Source organism: Acinonyx jubatus, chromosome B3 (genome assembly GCF_027475565.1).
Source record: "Acinonyx jubatus isolate Ajub_Pintada_27869175 chromosome B3, VMU_Ajub_asm_v1.0, whole genome shotgun sequence".
Lineage (NCBI taxonomy): Eukaryota > Metazoa > Chordata > Mammalia > Carnivora > Felidae > Acinonyx > Acinonyx jubatus.
In genome coordinates, this window is record NC_069386.1 from 38941057 (window position 1) to 38961717 (window position 20661).

The 20661-nt window shown below is 36.0% G+C and overlaps 1 protein-coding gene across 3 annotated transcripts in view; it reads left to right on the top strand.

Moving 5' to 3' along the window:
* Positions 1-20661, top strand: part of DPP8 (dipeptidyl peptidase 8) — a 68199-nt gene that overhangs the window by 4731 nt on the left and 42807 nt on the right. For all 3 annotated transcript variants that reach the window (XM_027067550.2, XM_015078167.3, XM_027067552.2), the window contains one exon: positions 4934-5046. In XM_027067550.2, the coding sequence (XP_026923351.1) occupies positions 4934-5046 (113 nt within the window). The remainder of the gene's footprint in view (positions 1-4933; positions 5047-20661) is intronic.

Genomic DNA, 20661 nt, shown 5'->3' on the forward strand with positions numbered 1-20661 from the left:
CCTAAAGCTAGTTCAAAATGCCTTTCCTTGGGAATGATCAGATTAGGAACACAAACAGTAAAACCACTGTCATCAGTGGCTACTTTTATTTTTTTTAAACCAAGACTGGATTTGGTGTCTTTTTTTCTGAGCCTGTTCACTCCAGATTTAAGATCCATCTAAATTAAATATATTATGCCACTGACTTACTTTTTGTTTATTAACCTTTTAAAAATAAATTTATTCCTCTCCTTCAAGGTTATTTCATTCATATACATGCATATATTTTTAGAGCTATTCTCTGGATTAGTGCACATCAGTAATTATAGATGCATTTTTTTTAACAACTCCAGAGTATTCCATTATATAATTGTGCCATATTTACTTAACCATGCCCCTAATAATGGGCATTTAGGTTTTTCTATTATACTGTTAGAAAAGATGATGCGATGAATATTTTCTGTGTTAGATCAATTTGTACATTTGTGAATTTTATTATGTATAGGACTGATTCCAGAGAGTGGGAATGTTGGGACAAGAGTTGTATGTATTCTGAATTTTGGTTGATATTGTCAAATTACCCTTCCATCGAGGGTTTATATTCCTATCAGCATTGTCTCAGAGTATCTGTTTCTACACACCTGTACCAGTAGTGGGTAATCAGACTTTTTTATCTTTTCTAGTCTGATTAGTGAACAGCCATCTCATTGTAGTTAGTTTTATAAATTACTATTTTTTTAAGTTGAAGTATAATTGACATATATATTAGTTTCAGGTGTATGACATAAAGATTGGATATTTATATACAATATAAAAGGATCACCAAAATAAATGATCTAGATATTTTATAATGTCTAGATTTTAACTAGATATGTTTCACCTTACATAGTTAACAAAAATTTTTTTCAATGATTTTTTTTATGATAACTTTTTTTTTAAGTTTATTTATTTATTTTGAGAGAGACAGAGTACCAGTAAGGGAGGGGCAGAGAGGGAGAGAGAGAATCCCAAGCAGAGCTCAAACTCATGAAGCTGAGATCATGACCTGAGCCCAAACCAAGAGTCAGACACTTAACCAAGTGAGCCACCCAGGTGCCCCACTTACCTACTTTTAAGATCTGTTCTCCTACCAACTTTAAAATATGCAATACAGTATTATGAATTATAGTCACCACTCTGTACCTTATATCCCTGTATCTCATTATAGTTTTAATTCCAGTTATAAGTGAGGTTGAGCATCTTTTTACATATTTAAGAGACCTTTATATACCCTTTACTGTGACTGATTTATTTATAATATTTGTCTGTTTTTTGTTGGACTGTGGGTGTTTCTTATTGAAACATTTTTTTTGTATAATGAGGGAATTAAACCATTGTAGTATTTTCCTCTGAGGTTTAATTTGTCTTTTGCCTTTAGTGCCTTTTGCCACATAGAAATTTGTGATTTTTGGTTTTTTTTTTTTTTTTGATAGTTAAATTTGTATTCTCTGTAGGCTTTGGCATCATATCTAGAAAGGCTCTCCCTGGGGCGCCTGCGTGGCTCAGTCAGTTAAGCATCCAACTTCGGCTCAGGTCATGATCGCACAGTTTGTGGGTTCAAGCCCCATGTCAGGCTGCGTGCTGACAGCTCAAAGCTTGGAGCCTGCTTCGGGTTCTGTGTGTGTCTCTCTCTCTGCCCTTCCTCACTTGTGCGCGCGCTCTCTCTCTCTTTCAAAAATAAATAAACATAAAAAGAAAAAATTAGGCTCTCCCAATTCCAGGATTATGTCATTTAAAATCTGTATATATTTTGGACTTTCTGTTTTGTTCCATTGCTCCCTCAGATCGAGTGCAGCATAGTATTACTATTATTGTTATCATAGCTCTATATGTTTTCCTATTTGGTAGCACTAGTCACCTTTCATCACTCTCTTTCATATTTGTTTTGGCTATTTTTGTTTGCTTGTTTTTCTATGAACACTTAAAAATAGCCTAGATAGCTTTTTTTTTTCCTAATGCTGTTTAAACTCCTTTAGGATTGATGTTACATTTATAGGTGAAGTTAGGGAAAATTGACAGTCTTCAGAATTTTGAGCTCTTCAAGAAAGTTGTATGCCTTTTCATTTGTTCAAGTCTTTTATATTCATCTGAATTTAAAATATTTTTTTGTATAAATCCATTGTTCTAAAAGTTTTAATATACTTTGAACACCCATAAGTGTGTTCTAGTGTGTCATCAGGAGAGAAACAATGGGAAAAGTTTGTTTTGTGCTTATATGGAACTGGTGTGTGTGTGCCTAGAATGCCTTGGAAGTTTTTATTGGTCACATATGAAGCCAGGGAAGACATGGAACAAGGCACAGTTTCAAGAGGTTCAGCTGAAATGATTATGGGGAATGGTTCTCATTTGAAAATAGATGAGATGTTTGAGGGCTGAAGACTCAAATCTTTTTTTTTTTTTTAATGTTTATTTTTGAGAGAGAGACAGCATGAGTGGGGGAGGGGCAGAGAGAGAGGGAAACATAAACCTGAAGCAGGCTCCCAGCTCTGAGTTGTCAGCACAGAGCCTGATGCAGGGCTTGAACTCAGAGACCACGAGATCATGACCTGAGCCAAAGTCAGACGCTTAACCGGCTGAGCCACCCAGGCGCCCCAGGGCTGAAGACTCTTAGAAGGAGAAGGCTTAAGGAGGATATGATCACATTTTATAAAGTTATGAATGGTATAGATAGGTGACTGCCATTCTGATAATTCTTTAACAAAATAACTCTAGAATTACAGAATAGGTTTAAGACAGAGTCAAGTTCTAAAGTGAATGTCAGTTGATATCTTTTTATTCCAAAAGGCAGTACAAATTAAGAAAGCTTAAGAACAGTTTAGGAAAATAAATAAAGGAAGACATGGATATTTGGGGGCTCATCCCCAGCCTTTGCAGGGGTTAGCATGGAAGTTACCATGCCCTTCCATAGACTACCTCCTCTGCCATTATCACAAACACTAGGCTAAGGGGGCGTCTGGATCGCTTGGTCGGTTAAGTGTCCTACTTCGGCTCAGGTCGTGATCTCACGACCTGCTCTGCTTGTCGGTTCGAGCCTGGTGTTGGGCTCTGTGCTGACAGCTCAGAGCCTGAAGCCTGCCTCAAGTTCTGTGTCTCCTCTCTTTGTCCCTCCCCTGCTCATGCTCTGTCTCTGTCTCTCATAAATAAACATTAAAAAAAAAAATTAAAAAGAAAAAAAAACACACTAGGCTGAGGATCTGTTCTAGCCGAGAGTTCCTTGGTCTTCCTGTTGTGCTTTATTTTCTTCTTCCTTCACTCTCCCCTAGATTTTTTGGAAATGATACCATTCTAGCACATTTTATGGTAGAAGGGATTTGTTTTACTTTGAATTTTCTGTGGTTCACATCTTCATAATCATAATGTGTTTCTATTACTTCTCTTTTGTATGTAGCTCATTCCACACTGCTGTGATATTCCCATTCAGTTACTGCATGATTTCACAGAATAGACCTGACTTCTACTTAGTATAGACCTCTTTACTTCATCCTTCCCCAATAAAGAACAGAGATTTTTAGCAAATCAAATAGCAGATTTTTGTTTTGTTTTAATGAGTATACTTAGATCTGAAATGTATTACATTTCAGTAATGTAAATGTATTACTGACTATGGTTATAGGATATTTATAACAGGAAAAACTAGTATTCAGTTAGATCTATGTATACTTCTAAATAAGTATTTTTTAGGGGCACCTGGGTGACTCAGTTGGTTAATTAAGTGTCCGACTTTGGTTCAGGTCATGATCTCATGGCTCTTTGTGCATGCAGTCTCTCTCTCTCTCTCTCTCTCTCTCTCTCTCTCTCTCTCTCTCTCTCTCTCAAAAATAAATCAACATGAAAAAAAATTTTTTATTCAGAGCATTAGCGGGGAAAAGGCAGGGAGAGAGGGAGACACAGAACCCAAAGAAGGATTCAGGCTCCAGGTTCCATGCTGTCAGCACAGAGCCCAACATGGGGCTCAAACCCACAGACCACGAGATCATGACCTGAGCTGAAATTGGAAACTTAAATTAACCGACTGAACCATCCAGGCAACCCTTGGCCCCTAATTTTTTTTAATAAGTATTTTTATTTTTATTTTTTTAGTTTTTTAATGTTTTATTTATTTTTGAGAGAGAGAGAGAGAGAGCGTGAGCGAGAGGAGGGGCAGAGAGAGAGACAGACACAGAATCCAAAGCAGCTCTAGGCTCTGAGCTGTCAGCACAGAGCCAGACGTAGGGCTTGAACTCATGGACCGTGAGATCATGACCTGAGCTGAAGTCGGATGCCTAACCACCTGAGCCACCCAGGCGCCCCAATAAGTATTTTTATTTTTTTAAGTTTATTTATTTATTTTGAGAGAGAGTACAAGCAAGAGGGGCAGAGAGAGAGAGGGAGAGAGAGAATACCAAGCAGGCTCTGCACTGCCAGCACTGAGCCCTCCGTGGGGCTTGATCTAAACCGTGAGATCATGACCTGAGCTGAAATCAAGAGTTGGATGCTCAACTAGGTGAGCCACACAGGCGCCCCTAAATAGGAATTTTAAATGATTCAGGAGAAGAAGAAACTTAGTAACCTGAAGTTTCCACAAAGCTCCATGCTTTTGCGTTTCATGAATCTATTGCCAACTTGTAAGAGGACTTAACAATTTTCAAAAAACTAAAAAGATATTTGTCCTTACATCGTCTTACACACTTTCACGTTTGTTTTGAGAGGGTCCAGGATCTGAATATTGAAAAGAAACTTGAGCATTCTTCTGTGAAGCCTGGGTTTTACTGAAGAAAATTCCCGTGGCAAATGGCTTGTGCATCTCCTACCTGTTAACCTTCCCAGAGAGTGCAAAACTTCGCATTATGTAGAAGGCTTTATGTACTTACTACTACGATTACAGTAGACTGCTTTTTCTGGAAATGATTTTTAAATGATTATTTTTCTCTTATAGCTATGTCTGGTGAGAACAGAGAAAATACACTGTTTTATTCTGAAATTCCCAAAACCATCAACAGAGCAGCAGTCTTAATGCTCTCTTGGAAGCCTCTTTTGGATCTTTTTCAGGTAGGATTAAACATTGCTATTCCTGTGATTTGGTGTACATTTTCAGATGCCTTTATTAAGAGGCAGAAATTCAAGTGGGTTTTATATTTGAAGTAGATGTGAATCAAAAAGAATGAAAACATGTTCATATTTTTGAATGTATGACTATTAAATTCCATTTAATTCTCAACATCTGAAACCAAGGGATGTTACAATTCAGGTTTTAAAACTACTTTCTCCCTGTTAAACCACCTTCCCCTTCTATAAACTTGTTAGTTATATAGTTCTCACATTTTGGGGGAGGAGTTATTCATATAAAGGCAGATATATGTTTCTGCCTTTATATTCATATAAAGGCAGATATATAGTTCCAGAAAGCTTTTGTTTAAATTTTTAAATTGAGTCTTTAGTTTTACTGCTTAGTAACAGTGCTAATGTAAGGACACTAAGTTCAGTTTTTATTTCTAAATAGTATAATACAATTTATGTAGAATCAAAAGCTTAGGGGTTGTTAAGGGGGTTATTTTGTTTATTTGTTTTCCTCAATATTTTATCTTTAGACAAAAAGCAAATAGTTGAAAACATCCCAAGAACAAGATGACAGTTTGGGCGTGATCGTTTGCCCTTTTGGTTCTCATTTATTATTTTACATTGAATATTTCCTTATTAAATAGCATTTTGGGTTAAATGAGCTAAATGTGATATTATTCTTAGGAATTAAATAATTTCTATGATAACTAATCATTTTGACTGCAAATATATCACTGTTGTTTTTTACATAGACTTCATGACTTTTCTTTAAAACAGAAAAATTCCTTTTTTTAAGAACCAAAATAATGGTAGTTTTCTAATGAAAGTTTGCAAATTAATAAATCAAACTTTTATTTTAAACTTTTATTGTGGAAAATTTCAAACTAGTAAAATTGTATGTAATTATCAAGAATTATCAAATCTTGGCCATTTACATTTTATTGCAGCCCTACCAGTCTCCCCTTGCAATCCCTACCCCCACTTCTTGGATTATTTTGAAGCAGAGCCAGATATGTTGTTTCACTCGTAAATAAGTCAGTGTGTGTCTAAAAGATACAAATTCTTTTTAGAAATTACCACAGCATCATTATCATAACTTTAAAAACTGCTGATCTTTTTTTATATGAAATATTCAACTGGTGTTCAAATTTCCCTGATTTTTTTTTTTTTAATTTTTTTCAACGTTTATTTATTTTTGGGACAGAGAGAGACAGAGCATGAATGGGGGAGGCACAGAGAGAGAGGGAGACACAGAATCGGAAGCAGGCTCCAGGCTCTGAGCCATCAGCCCAGAGCCTGACGCGGGGCTCGAACTCACGGACCGCGAGATCGTGACCTGGCTAAAGTCGGATGCTTAACCGACTGCGCCACCCAGGCGCCCCAAATTTCCCTGATATTTAAATAAAAGTTCTCTTTTTTTACACTTGATTTGTTCAAATCAAGATCTAAATAAGGTTCACATGTTATAATTTATTAATAGGTGTCTTTTAATCTGTTGGTTTTCCCTCTATCCTTTTTGTCCTCATTGTACTTTATCCATTGAAGAAAGAAGGTTTTGCTGATTGCTTATCTGTGGTGCTGTTTAATATGTTTTTTGGCCCCCGTATTTTCTGTAAATATGAATAGGTAGTTAGATCTAGAAACTTGATCAGACCCAGGTTTGCTTTTTTTTGAAAGGAGGGTCTCGAAAAGATATTTGTACACCCATGTTCATAGCAGCATTATTCACAATAGCCAAAAGGTGGAAACAACCCAAGTGTCCATGGACAGATGGATGGATAAACAAAATGTGGTATATACATACAATGGAATATTATTCAGCCTTAAAAAAGAAGGAAATTCTGACATGCTACAGCATCGATGAACCATGAAGACATTATAATAAGTGAAATAAGCCAGTCACAAAAGGACAAATACTATATGATTCCACTTATATGAGGTACCTAAAGCAGTCTAATTCATAGAGACAGAAAGTAGAAGGTGGCTGCCAGGGGCTGGGGGAAGGGAAGAATGGGGACTTGTTGTTTAATGGGTATAGAATTTCAGTGTTGCAAAATGAAAAATTCAGAGATGGGTTATACAGCAATGTGAGTATACTTAACACTACTGAACTAAACACTTAAAATAGCTAAGATGGCAAATTTTATGTTATATATATTTTACCACAATTTAGAAAAAAAGAATACTTCTTAATAAAGGTTTGCTTCCATCAGGAGGCATATAGAAATTTATTTCTCTTCTTGTGATGATAGCACCCTTTGGATCATTGCCAAAATCCATTAATTTATGAGGAGTTAAAAAATGGTGGTATTTTATCATTCCTTCTTCATTTATTAACTGAAATACTTCTATAAAAAGAAATTGCTATTCAAAAACTCAAGAAACAATGGAAAGGCAGAATAAATTTTGATTCTTTCCCCTTATTTATCATGTTTCAAATAATTTGTTTCCTGTAGTCCTTCATAGGTGATCACCTAGGTTTTTCAGAGGAATGCTTTTTTTGGTGTGTGTGTGTGTGTGTGTGTGTGTGTGTGTGTGTGTGTGTGTGTGTGTGTATCCATCCTCATAAACTTGTAGAGTAAACCTATTTGATGTTTTTTGATCCACTGACAGTTATTATTCTTACTGTACAAATTGTCTTATTTTTGGCTGGTGACAGCCCCTTCAACTTGACGTGTCAAATCCTTTTGGCATGATACTTGCTGCTATAATGAAGATTTTCCACCTTACACATTGCCTATTGCGTGCTTGGAGTCCATCATTTCTGCAAGGAACTCTAGTTCCTTTAGAGGAAATTGGTATTAAGAGACCACGATGTGGGTACTAGGAATGCTCATTATTATTGGGTTTGTCATCATTTCTAGGTTTTTTATTGAACAAACTAGGGAATATATACATTCTGTGTGTATGTATGTGTGTGTGCGTGTGTGTGTGTGTGTGTGTGTGTGTGTGTGTGTGTTTGAAATGTAGGTATCAATATGTATCCAAATCAAGTCAGATAAACCATAATGTCAGACTGATGTAACTAATTGAAATTTTACATACAGAATTTTTCTTTAACCTCATTTATCTTACATATGAATCTCCTTTCTCTGATGCTAAATAACAGTTTAAATAACATATTACTCATTTGCTTTACTCCATATTACACACACAAGTTTCAAGATAACAAAGGAATCAACACTATGATTACTTATAACAGTAACTTAGAATTGTTCTTCTCTGTGTGGTTATGTTACCACTTCTATCCAGTTAGGTGCATTTGCTTCATTTTGTTTTCAAGTGTTAGGAATTCCTTTTAAAAAAAAAATTTTTTTTTAATTTTTTTTTTTTTAACGTTTATTTATTTTTGGGACAGAGAGAGACAGAGCATGAACGGGGGAGGGGCAGAGAGAGAGGAGGACACAGAATCGGAAGCAGGCTCCAGGCTCTGAGCCATCAGCCCAGAGCCTGACGCAGGGCTCGAACTCACGGACCGCGAGATTGTGACCTGAGCTGAAGTCGGACGCTTAACCGACTGAGCCACCCGGGCGCCCCAAAAATTTTTTAATCTTTATTTTTGAGAGAGAGAGACAGACAGACAGACAGAACTCAAGTGGGGGAGGGGCAAAGAGAGACGGAGATACAGAATCTGAAGCAGACTGTAGTCTCTGAGCTGTCAGCACAGAGCCCAACGCAGGACTTGAATCCACAAACTATGAAATCATGACCTGAGCCAAAGTTGGACGCTTAATCTACTGAGCCACTCAGTTGATCCAGGAATTCCTTTAATTTTTAATTGAATTTTATTGTATAAAATAGTTACAGGATTCCAAATTCAAATCCACAGAACAATGTATTCAGAGAAGCTCCCTGTCTCCTCCAATCTGTTGCCCTCCCTCTCCTTCTAGATAACGGTTTTGTTTCTAAATAGCTTATCCCTTTTAAACAATGTGAGTATATAGACATTCATATCCCCCCCCTTAGAGAAATAGTAACATCCAATATACATTTTTCCACCTTGCAATTTTCAAGTAACAATGTATCCTTCAGATCACTCCACAGGGATACATACATCATTTTTATTTCTTTTTACGTATGTTGTGTTGTGCAGACTAATCATAGTCAACCAGTTCCCTATTGGTGGACATTTCAGTTATTTCCAGTTCTATTATAAATAGTATCACAGTGGAATGGCTTGGGCATACACCTCTTTATAATTTTGCCAGTATGTCTTTAAGCTAGATTCTTAGAAATAAAATCACTGGACCGAAAGGTCTATTCTTTTGTAAATTTTCTAGATAGTACCAAATTTCCCTCCATAGGAACTGTGCCATTCGAATTCCCACTAGCAAGATTTGTAAGTGTGCCTGTTTTCCCGTAGTTCTCCAACACAATAAATATATGGTTGTACATTTGGATTTTTGCCAGTCTGCTAGATGGGAAAAGTGTCCCAGTATAGTTTAATTTGCGTTTCTGTTACAGGCAAAATTGATCATCTTTTTATACAGTTTAAGGCTACTTGCATTTCTTTCTCTGTAAATTGTTTATTATATTTCTAACCCATTTTTCTGTGGGGTGATAGGTCTTTTTCTTCATTCTTAGAAGTCTTTAACCTACTTAAAGAAGATATTAACCTTTTGCCTGTGATATAGTTGGCAAATATTTTCCCCAAGTTGTCATTTGTAATTTTACTCTCTTTATGGTAGGGTGGGCTGGGGTGTGTGTGTGTGTGTGTGTGTGTGTGTGTGTGTTTTGGTCATGTGAAAGATTTTTATATAATAAAATGTATCAGTCTTTTCTTTATTTCTTTTGGATTTTATTGCTTCTAGAATTTGTGTCTTCTCTCACAGTTAGAACAGTTTTTTCCACACCCAAATTATAAAAGAATTCAATCATGTTTTCATCTGGTACTTACACGATTTCATTTTTTAAAACTTTATTGAGGTGTAATTGACACGTAATAAACTGCAACTATTAAAGTATACAATTGATAGATTTGGGCATATGTATGTACCTGTGAAACCATTACCTCAGTCATTACCCCCAAAAGTTTCCTTGTACCCTTCGGTAATCTTCCTACCCATCTATCCCCAGGCAACTATGGTACCAGTCATGTACAGTCTTTGATCAAAGTTTTGTCTCTTAAATATTTCAGAGATTTTTTTATTCTACTGTAAATGGTATTTTCTAATTTCAGTTTCTGGTTGTTCATTGATAATATTTAGAAATACAATTGATTTTGTGTATTGATCTTGTCTGGTAACCTTGCTTAAACCCTTTTATTGGTTCCATTTGTTTTTTTGTAGCTTCCACTGGATTTTTCTGTATAAACAGTCATATTGCCTGCAGACACTGGCAGTTTTACTTCTTGCTTTCCAATATGATTTCTTTCGGTTTCTTTTTCTTGGCATATTGTACTGGCTAACTCCTCCAGTGCCAAGTTGAATAGAAATGGTGAAAGCAGATGTTCTTGTGTTCCTAATCTTAGGGGAGGAGTCATTCGGCCCTTTGTCAGTAAGCCTATTAGCTGTAGGTTTTTCATAAATGCCCTTTGGTAGCTGGAGAAGTACTCTTATATTTCTGGGTTGCTTAGAATTTTTATCAGGAACAGTTACTGAATTTTGTTAAGTGTTTTATTCTGTGTTTGTTGAAAAGATCATAAGACTTTCTTTTTTATTTGTTAATATGGTAAAGCATCATTTGATTATTGAATGTTAAATCAATAATCACTTGGTTATGATTTATTATCCTTTTTAAGTATTGTTGATTTAATTTGCTATAATTTTCTTGAGATTGTTTTATATGTTCATGAGGGATACTGGTCTGTAAGGTTATTTCCTTGTAATTAAAAAAAATTTTTTAATCTTTATTTTTGAAAGAGAGACAGAGTGTGAGTAGGGCAGAGGCAGAGAGAGAGGGAAACACAGAATCCAAAGCAAGCTCCAGGTTCTGAGCTATCAGCACAGAGCCTGATGCGGGGCTTGAACTCACAAGCTGTGAGATCATGACCTGAGCCAAAGTTGGTTGCTTAACTGACTGAGCCATCCAGGTGTCCTCCCTTGTAAATTTTTTAAGTGTTTATTTTGAGAGAGAGAGACAGTACATGTGGGGAGGGGCAGAGAGAAAGAGAGAGAGAGAGAGAGAGTGGGAGAGAATCCCAAGTAGGCTCTACGCTCAGCACAACGTAAGCCTGACGTGGGGCTGAAATCAAGAGTCATACACTTAACCTGAGCCACCTAGGCGCCCCTTTTCTTGTAATTTCTATATATGATTTTGGTAATGGTGTTATGCTGGCCAAGAATAAGTTGGAAGTCATTTCCTCCTTTTTAATTTGCTAGAAGAATTTGTTTGGTAGAATTCACCAGTAAAGCCATCTGGACCTGAAGTTTTCTGTGTGGAAAAGTTTTTAACTGCAAATTCAATTTCTTTATTAGATGTAGTGCTATTCAAGTTATCTATTTCTTTTTGACTGAACTTTGGTTGTTTGTGTTTTTTAAGGAATGTTTCTATTTCACCTGTGTTACTGAATGTTTTGACATAAGTTTCATAATATTCCCTAATCTTTTTTTTTTAATTTTTTTTAATGTTTATTTATTTTTGAGACAGAGACAGACTGCAAGTGGGGGAGGGGCAGAGAGAGAGGGAGACACAGAATCTGAAACAGGCTCCAGGCTCTGAGCTGTCAGCACAGAGCCCGATGCGGGGCTTGAACCCACGAACTGTGAGATCATGACCTGAGCCGAAGTCGGACGCTTAACTGACTGAGCCACCCAGGCTCCCCTTCCCTAATCTTTTTAATGTCTGCAGAATCTGTGGTGATGTTCCTCTCTCATTCTTGATATTCTGTGTAATTTGTGTCTTCTCTCTCTTTTTTTTTTTTCTAATTAAGGGTTTATCAGTTTGGTTTCGTTAATTTTTCTGTCATTTTCTATTTTCTGTTTCATTGTTTTATCCCCTGATCTTCATTACTTCCTTTATTTCTGCTTACTTTGAATTTCATTTGTCTTCTAGTTTCGTAAGGTAGTGGTTGATATTACTAGTTTGAGACCTTTCTTTTTTTCACTAAATAGGCATTTAGTGTTCCACATTTCCCTGTAAGTGCCATCTTAGCTGCATCCCATATATTTTTTTTTAATTTTTTTTCAACGTTTTTTATTTATTTTTGGGACAGAGAGAGACAGAGCATGAACAGGGGAGGGGCAGAGAGAGAGGGAGACACAGAATCCGAAACAGGCTCCAGGCTCCGAGCCATCAGCCCAGAGCCTGATGCGGGGCTCGAACTCACGGACCGCGAGATCGTGACCTGGCTGAAGTCGGACGCTTAACCGTCTGCGCCACCCAGGCGCCCCATGCATCCCATATATTTTGATATGTTGTGTTGCCATTTTCATTTAGTTCAAAATACTTCCTATTTTCCCTTTACCCCATGAGTTATTGAGGTGTGTACTATTTAGTCTCCAAGTATTTGTGTATTCTCCAGAGATTTGCTTTCTAATCTAATTCTCTGGTATTCAGAGAACATAATTTGTATGACTCGAATCTTTTCCAGTTTTTGAGTCTTGTCTTACGACTCAAATATGATCTATCTTGGTGAACGTTCTGTGTTTACTAGAGAAAAATATGTGTTCTGCTATTACTGCATTTATAAACGACTTGGATCAATTTATTGTATTGCTCACGTCTCCTATGTCCTTACTGATTTTCTGTTTGTTTGATCAGTTATTGAGAGAGAGTGTTGAAATTTCCATTTCATGATTGTAGGTTTAACTATTTCTCCTTGCAGCTTTATTAGTTGTTGCTTTATATATGTCGAAGCTATGTTAGGTACATAAGTGGATAGGATGGTTATGTCTTCCTGATTAATTGGCTCATTTATTGTTACAAGATGACACTCTCTGTTTCTAGCAACATGTTTTACTCTGAAATTTAATAGTAATATAACCACTCTAGCTTTCTTCTAATTAGTGTTAGCACAGCATGTGCTTTTCCATTTTTAAATTTTTTTTTACCAGCTTTATTGAGATATAATTCACATACCATATTCACTCATTCAAGTATAGAATTCACTGGGTTTTAGTATATTTACAGAGCTGTACAGCTATCATCCCAATCTGATTTTGGAATATTTTGTCATCCCAAACGGAAACTGATCAGCAGTTACTCCCCATCCACCTAGCTGCTCACCTGCAGACCTGGGCAACTATTCATCTATTTTGAGTCTCTATAGATTTGCCTATCCTGGACGTTTCGTATCAATGGACTCGTACAATATGTGGGTCTTTGTGACTGGTTTCTTTCACTCAGCACAGTATTTTCTGGATTCATTCACATCGTAGCAGATAACAATATTTGTGTGGCTGAATAATGTTTAATTTAATGGCTGTACCACATTTTATTTATCAGCTTATGGATATCTGTGTCATTCAGCTTTTGGGCATTTATGACTAATTCTGCTTTTACCACATATGAGATTTTTTGTAGACTTATGTTTTCAGTTCTCTTGGGTATATATATCTAGGAGTAGAATTGCTGGGTCATGTGGTAACTGTCTAAAATTTGTATAATTTTTTTTTGACCTGAGCTGAAGTTGGTCGCTTAACCAACTGAGCCACCCAGGCACCCCTAACTGTCTAAACTTTTAAGGAAGTATTAAATTGCTTTTCCATAGCAGCCGCACCATTTTACATTCCCACCAGTAACGTATGAGGCTTCTAATTTCCTACATCCTCACTAACACTTGCTATTATCTGTCATTTTGGTTATAGCCATCCTAGTGAGTGTGAAGAGGTATCTCAGTCATTTGATTTGCATTTCCCTAATGATCAGTGATGTTGAGCAGTTTTTCATGTCTTTATTGGCCATCTGTATATCTTCTTTGAAGAAATCTCTTTGCAGGTTGTTTGCCCATTTTAAATTGGGTCTTTCTAATTTTGTGTTGTAAGAGGTTTTTTTATATATTCTGGATACAAGGTACTTATCAGATATTTGATTTACAAACATTTTCTCCCATTCTGTGAGTTGCCTTTTTGCTTTTTGCTTGAATTGCAGTAGTCATTAATTAGTATGCGATCAGTCATCATTACCTTTGGCAAGAGTTTAGTACTATAATCATTAATTTAGATCTGTATATTTAAACACAATAGCTTTGGTCTCTCCTTTATGGAAGATAAGACATTTTTGAGACTTCCTTTTTCTTCTATTCATCATTTACCTTAATCTGAAGTTCTTACATCTTCATTACAAAAAAAATTGCACTGAAATACGTGTAATATAAAATTTACCATTTTAACCATTTTTAAGTGTACATTAGTGCACATAAGTGGTATTAAGTACATTCACATTGTTGTATATCCATCACCATCATCCATCCATAAAACCTTTTCATCTTGCAAAACCGTAACTCAGTACAAATGAAATAATAACTTCCCATTACCTTTCCACCTAGCCACTGGCAACCACCATTCTACCTTATGTTCCTGGGAGTATAATTACTCTAGGTGTCTCATATAAATAGAGTCACACCGTGTTTGTACCTGACCTATTTTACTTAGCATAACGTACTTAAAGTTTATCCATCTTGTAGTCTGTATCAGAATATCCTTTTTAAAGATGAATAATATTCCATGTGTATGTATGTACGTACACACGCACACACCCCACATGTTATTTACCCATTCATCATTAATAGTCACTTGGGTTGCTTCCACCTTTTCACCATTGTAAATAATGCTGCTATGAACATGGGTGTACAAATATGCTTTCATGTTCCTTTTTTAATTCTTTTAGGTATGTACTGAGAAAAGGAATTGCTGGATCATATAACTCTGTTTTGTTTTGTTTTGTTTTTGAGAGATTGCCGTAATATTTTCCATAGCTACTACGCCATTTTACATTCCCACTAATAGTGTATGAGAGTCCCAATTTCTCCACATCTTCACCAATACTTATTATTTTCTGGCTTTTTATAGTAGTCATCTTAATGAGTATGAAGTGGTATCTCATTGTGGTTTTGATTTGCATTTCTCTAATGATTAGTGATATTGAGCATCTTTTCATGTGCTTATTGGCTATTCGTGTATTTTTGCAGAAATGTCTATTCAAATTCCTAGCCCATTTTTTAATGCAGGTTGTTTGGGGGTTTTGTGGTTTATTTTCTTGATAGTGTTGTATTGTTTGAATAGTCACCACCAAAATGATATGTCCAAATCCTAAAGGTGTCGTGAATGTGACCTTGTTTAGTAATAGGGTCTTTCCAGATGTAATTAAAGATCTCAAGATGAGATAATCCTGGGTATAGGGTGGGCCCTAAATACAGTAACTGATATTCTTATATGACAAAGGAGAGGGAAATTTGAGACAGACACAAAGGGTAAAGACCATCTGAAGACATAGAAAAAGATTAGAATTATGTTGCCATGAGCCAGGGAACACTGGAGCCACCAGAAGCTGGGAGAGGCAAGGAAGTATTCTCCCCTAGAGCCTTTGGAGGCAGCCTGACCCTGCTGAAATCTTAATTTTGGGTTTCTGTCCTCCAGAACTGTGAGATAATAAATTTCTGTTGTTTTCAGTCACTAAATTTGTGGTAATTTGTTAAAGCAGCCCTAGGAAACTAATAGACATTCTTTGATGCACACAGTTAAGTTTTGATAAAGTACAGTTGTGCTTTTTTTTTTTACTTTGATTCCTTGTGCTTCTGATGTCGTATCTAAAATACTGTTGCTTAATCTAGGGTCACACAGTTTTGTCTCTTATATATGAGGTTGTTTTTTTTTTTTTTCATTTCAACGTTTTTATTTATTTTTGGGACAGAGAGAGACAGAGCATGAACGGGGGAGGGGCAGAGAGAGAGGGAGACACAGAATCGGAAACAGGCTCCAGGCTCTGAGCCATCAGCCCAGAGCCTGACACGGGGCTCGAACTCCCAGACCGCGAGATTGTGACCTGGCTGAAGTCGGATGCTTAACCGACTGCGCCACCCAGGCGCCCCTTATATATGAGTTTTATAGTTTTAGCTCTTACATTTAGATCTTTGATTCATTTTGAGTTAACTTTTGTATGTGGTGTGAGATAGGGATCCAAATTAATTCTCTTACATGTGGAATCCAGTTGTCCTACCATTTCTTATGGAAAGCTATTCTTTTCCTCGTGGAATGGTCTTAGCACCCTTGTTGATTAATTAGCACCTTAGCACCTTTGTTGAAATTCAATTGACCATAAATGTATAGGCTTATTTCTGGGCTCTCAATTCAATTCCAGTGGCCTGTAAATCTGTTTGTATGCCAGCACCATACTGGCTTGATTAATGTAGCTTTGTACTATTGAAATTTGAAAACGTGAGTCCTCCAATGCTGCTTTTTTTCAAAATTTCTTTGAAATTCCATATCAATACTGTTAAGATCAGCTCATCTATATCTGGAAAAAAGGCAGATATGATAGGCAGTCTTTGAATCTCTAGATTAATTTGGGGTATATTGCCATCTTTATAATCTTAAGTTTTCCAATCATGGATATGGGATATCTTTCCATTTATTTAGATGTTTATTTTACTTAAATAGTGTTCTACGCTTGTACTTCTTCAGTTAAAATTATTCCTAAGTATTTTATTCTTTTTGAGGATATTTTAGATGAAGTTATTTTTTTATTTAATTTTTTTATGTTTATTTATTTTTGAGAGAGAGAGACAGAGGGTGAGTGGGGGAAGTGCAGAGAGAGAGAGAGAGGGAGACACAGAATCCGAAGCAGGCTTCAGGCTCTGAGCTGTCAGCACAGAGCCCAACACGGGGCTCGAACTCACAGACTGTGAGTTCATGACCCGAGCCGAAGTCTGAGGCTTAACCCACTGAGCTACCCAGACACCCCTTTGATGAAGTTATTTTCTTAATTCATGTTCATACTGTTCATTACTAGTGTACAGAAATGCAGCTGATATTTGTACATCAATCTTGTATTCTGTAACTTTGCTGACGTCATTTATTAGCTCTAATACTTTTTGTAGGTTGTTTTAGGGTTTTTCACATATAGCATCATGTCATCTCTAAATAGAGATGTTTTTCTTCTTCCTTTCTAACCCTAGCTAGAACCTCTAGTACCTGTTAAATAGTGGTGGTAAAAGCAGACATCATTTCTTTTTCTGATCTTGAGGAGAAAACTTGTGGTTTTTCCCTTTGAGACTGATTTAGCTATGGATTTTTTATAGATGCCCTTTATCAGATTGAAGAATTTCCCTTCTATTCCTAATTTGTTGAACACTTATCATGAAATGGTGTTAGCTTTTGTCAAATGATTTTTCTGTGTCTATTGAGAAGATCACTTTTTCCCTTGTTATTGTATTAATATCATTGATTGGTTTTTATATGTTGAACCAAGCTTACATTCCTGGGATAAATCCCACCTGTTCATATATAATTCTTTTAATATCCTGCTATATTCAGTTTGCCGGTATTTTATTGAGGATTTTTGCATCTATAGTCCTAGGGCATGTTAGTCTGTAGTTTTATTTATTTATTTTTTTTGTGATGTCTTGGTCTGGTTTTGATGTCAGGGTAATACTCACTTCATTAAATGAGTTGGAAAGTGTTTCGTCCAAGAGTTTGAGAAGGATGGGTATTCATTCTTTCTGTAGAACTCATCAGTAAAGCCATCTAGTCCTGGGCTTTTTGTGGGTAGTTTTTTGAATCCTGACCTAATCTGTACTCATTAGAGGTCTGTTTAGATTTTCTGTTTCTTCTTCTTCTTCTTCTTCTTCTTCTTGTTCTTCTTCTTCTTCTTCGTCTTCTTTTCTTTTTTTTTTTTTTTGCTTCTAATTATTTCTCTTATTTTTATTTTTTTATTTTATTTTTTATTTTTTTTAATTTACATCCAAATTAATTAGCGTATAGTACAACAATGATTTCAGGAGTAGATTCCTTAGTGTCCCTTACCCATTTAGCCCATCTTCCCTCCCACACCCCCTCCAGTAACCCTCTGTTTGGTCTCCATATTTATGAGTCTCTTCTGTTTTGTCCCCCTCCCTGTTTTTATATTATTTTTGTTTCCCTTCCCTTATGTTCATCTGTTTTGTCTCTTAAAAGTCCTCATATGAGTGAAGTCATATGATTTTTGTCTTTCTCCGACTAATTTCATTTAGCATAATATCCTCCAGTTCCATCCACGTAGTTGCAAATGGCAAGATTTCATTCTTTTTGATTGCCGAGTAATATTCCATTGTATATATATACCAAATCTTCTTTATCTGTTCATCCATCGATGGACATTTGGGCTCTTTCCATACTTTGGCTATTGCTGATAGTGCTGCTATAAACATGGGGGTGCATGTGTCCCTTCGAAACAGCACACCTGTATCCCTTGGATAAATGCCTAGTAGTGCAATTGCTGGGTTGTAGGGTTGTTCTATTTTTTGTTTTTTGAGGAACCTCCATACTGTTTTCCAGAGTGGCTGCACCAGCTTGCGTTCCCAGATTTTCTGTTTCTTCTTGAGTCACTTTTGATGCTTTGTGTTTCTAGGAGTTCAGTCATTTCACCTACATTATTGAATTTGTTGGCATAGAATTGTTTATATCGTTCCCTCATAATCTTTTTTTTTAATCTCTTTAAGATCATTCAAAATGACCTTTCTTCATTTTAGCTAAATGTGATCTTTTCAAATAACCAACTTTTGGTTCGTTAGGCTTTGTTGTTTTTCTATTCTGTATTTTATTTCCAGTTTATTTTAGAATATTTTCTCACTTCTGCTTGCTTTGGATTTAGTTTGCTCTTTCTAGTGTCTTAAGGTGGAAGATAGGTTATTGATTTCAGATCTCTCTCTCTCTCTCTCTCTTTTAATATTTTTATTGTTAAGTAACTCTGTACCCAACATGGGGCTTGAACCTACAACCCTGAGATCAAGAGTTGCATGCTCTACTGAGCCAGTAGATGCCCCGATCTCTCTCTCTCTCTTTTTTTTAAGTTTAATTTTTTTAATGTTTATTTATTTATTTAGAGAGAGTGGGCACATGTGTATGTGAGCAGGGGAGTGGCAGAGAGAGGGAAAGAGAGAGCAAGCAGGCTCCACGATGTCTGCACAGAGTCCAGTGCGGGGCTCGATCCCACAAAACATGAGATCATGACCTGGACCAAAATCAAGAGCCACCCAGGTGCCCCAGATCTCTTTTTTAATGCAGATACTTAGAGTTACAAATTTCCCTCTCAGCACTGCTTTTGCTGCATGCTTTAAGTTTTGATACAGTGTTTTCATTTATCTCAAAGTATTTTCTGATTTCCTTTGTGATTTCTTCTTTGATCCATTGACTAACCCTTCTTGTGCCAACATCTGTAAACTGTCAGAGCAGTTAGCTGGGACAATTGTAATGCTCACCTCATTTGGTTCCCATTTCTCAGAGATCACTGTCCTTTGTTGTCTAATGTCCGGTGTCTTAAAAACATTACTTCATATATTTTGTTTAGTTTTTCAGTTGTTTCAGGTGGGAGGATAAGCCTAGTCCCTGTTACTCCATCTTGGCTAAAAGTGGAAGTTGGTTTCATTTTTAACATTTAAATCTCTGACCTCTTTGGAATATGTGACAAGTGGATCCATGGTTATCTTTTTGCATATGGCTATGCAGTAATTCTGATTTAAAATTTAAATCAGTAATCACTGATTTTAAAAGTCTCACCTTTTCGTACCATTGTTTTCTTACAAACTTCTATATTCAGCTTTCTATTTTAGATTTTTTCTTCTGTACCATTGCCATTGTTCATTCTGTTTATTCATGTTTTAATTTTTTAATGTCTTGGAGAGCTAACCTTGTTCCCTGTAATTGATCTTTTTCCTGGTTATTTTTATCATCTTCCTTGTTATTCTTTCAAATAACCAAATTTGTAGTTACCAAGTTATGAGTACAGAGTTCTCTTGTGAGATAATTTCTTAGCTCTGAAATGTCTTGTGTTCTGATTATTAAACTTTAAGATATATTAAATATGGCCCACGTCCAGTGACATTCAGGGAGAATGGGAAGGGAGAAATTAAAATATGATCATATTCTCAGAATTGCTCTAGGCTTCAATGGAAACAGTTTTAACAGATATTTAAAACAAAGAGATCAGAATTAATAAAACTATATGTTCATTGAATTTGCTAGTTTTTTCTTTTAGAGTCTAACACACACAGGTACGAACGTATATATATGTGATTAAATATTCACTAAAAAGTGATAGATACAAAGAATACAAAAAACTAGATGGGTTTTTAGCAAGATTCCCAGGGTGTTTCATTTTTAACCTCACCTAACCTTGTTTTAGATTTGCAAGTACACACATGTATTTGCCGTCCTTGAGCAATGTTTACTCTCATTGTGCTAGCTTAGTTTTGGAGTGATACATTCCTGCCAATAAACTCAATCTAGATTCCTTTTTAAGGTATCACTCTTTGATAGCAGAAACCATGTCTGCTTTCCTTATTTATCATAATCAAATAAAGTATAAAGAGCTCTTAGGGAAAATGTGGATGTAATTTTTTTGTTAGCACTTACTAAATTTGTTTTCTTTATATTCCTTTTTAAATTTTATACCTCTATCAAATAATATTTCTAGCTTAGGAAATTATTATCATTATCAATCATTAGTTACAAACAGTCTTTGAGAGAGATT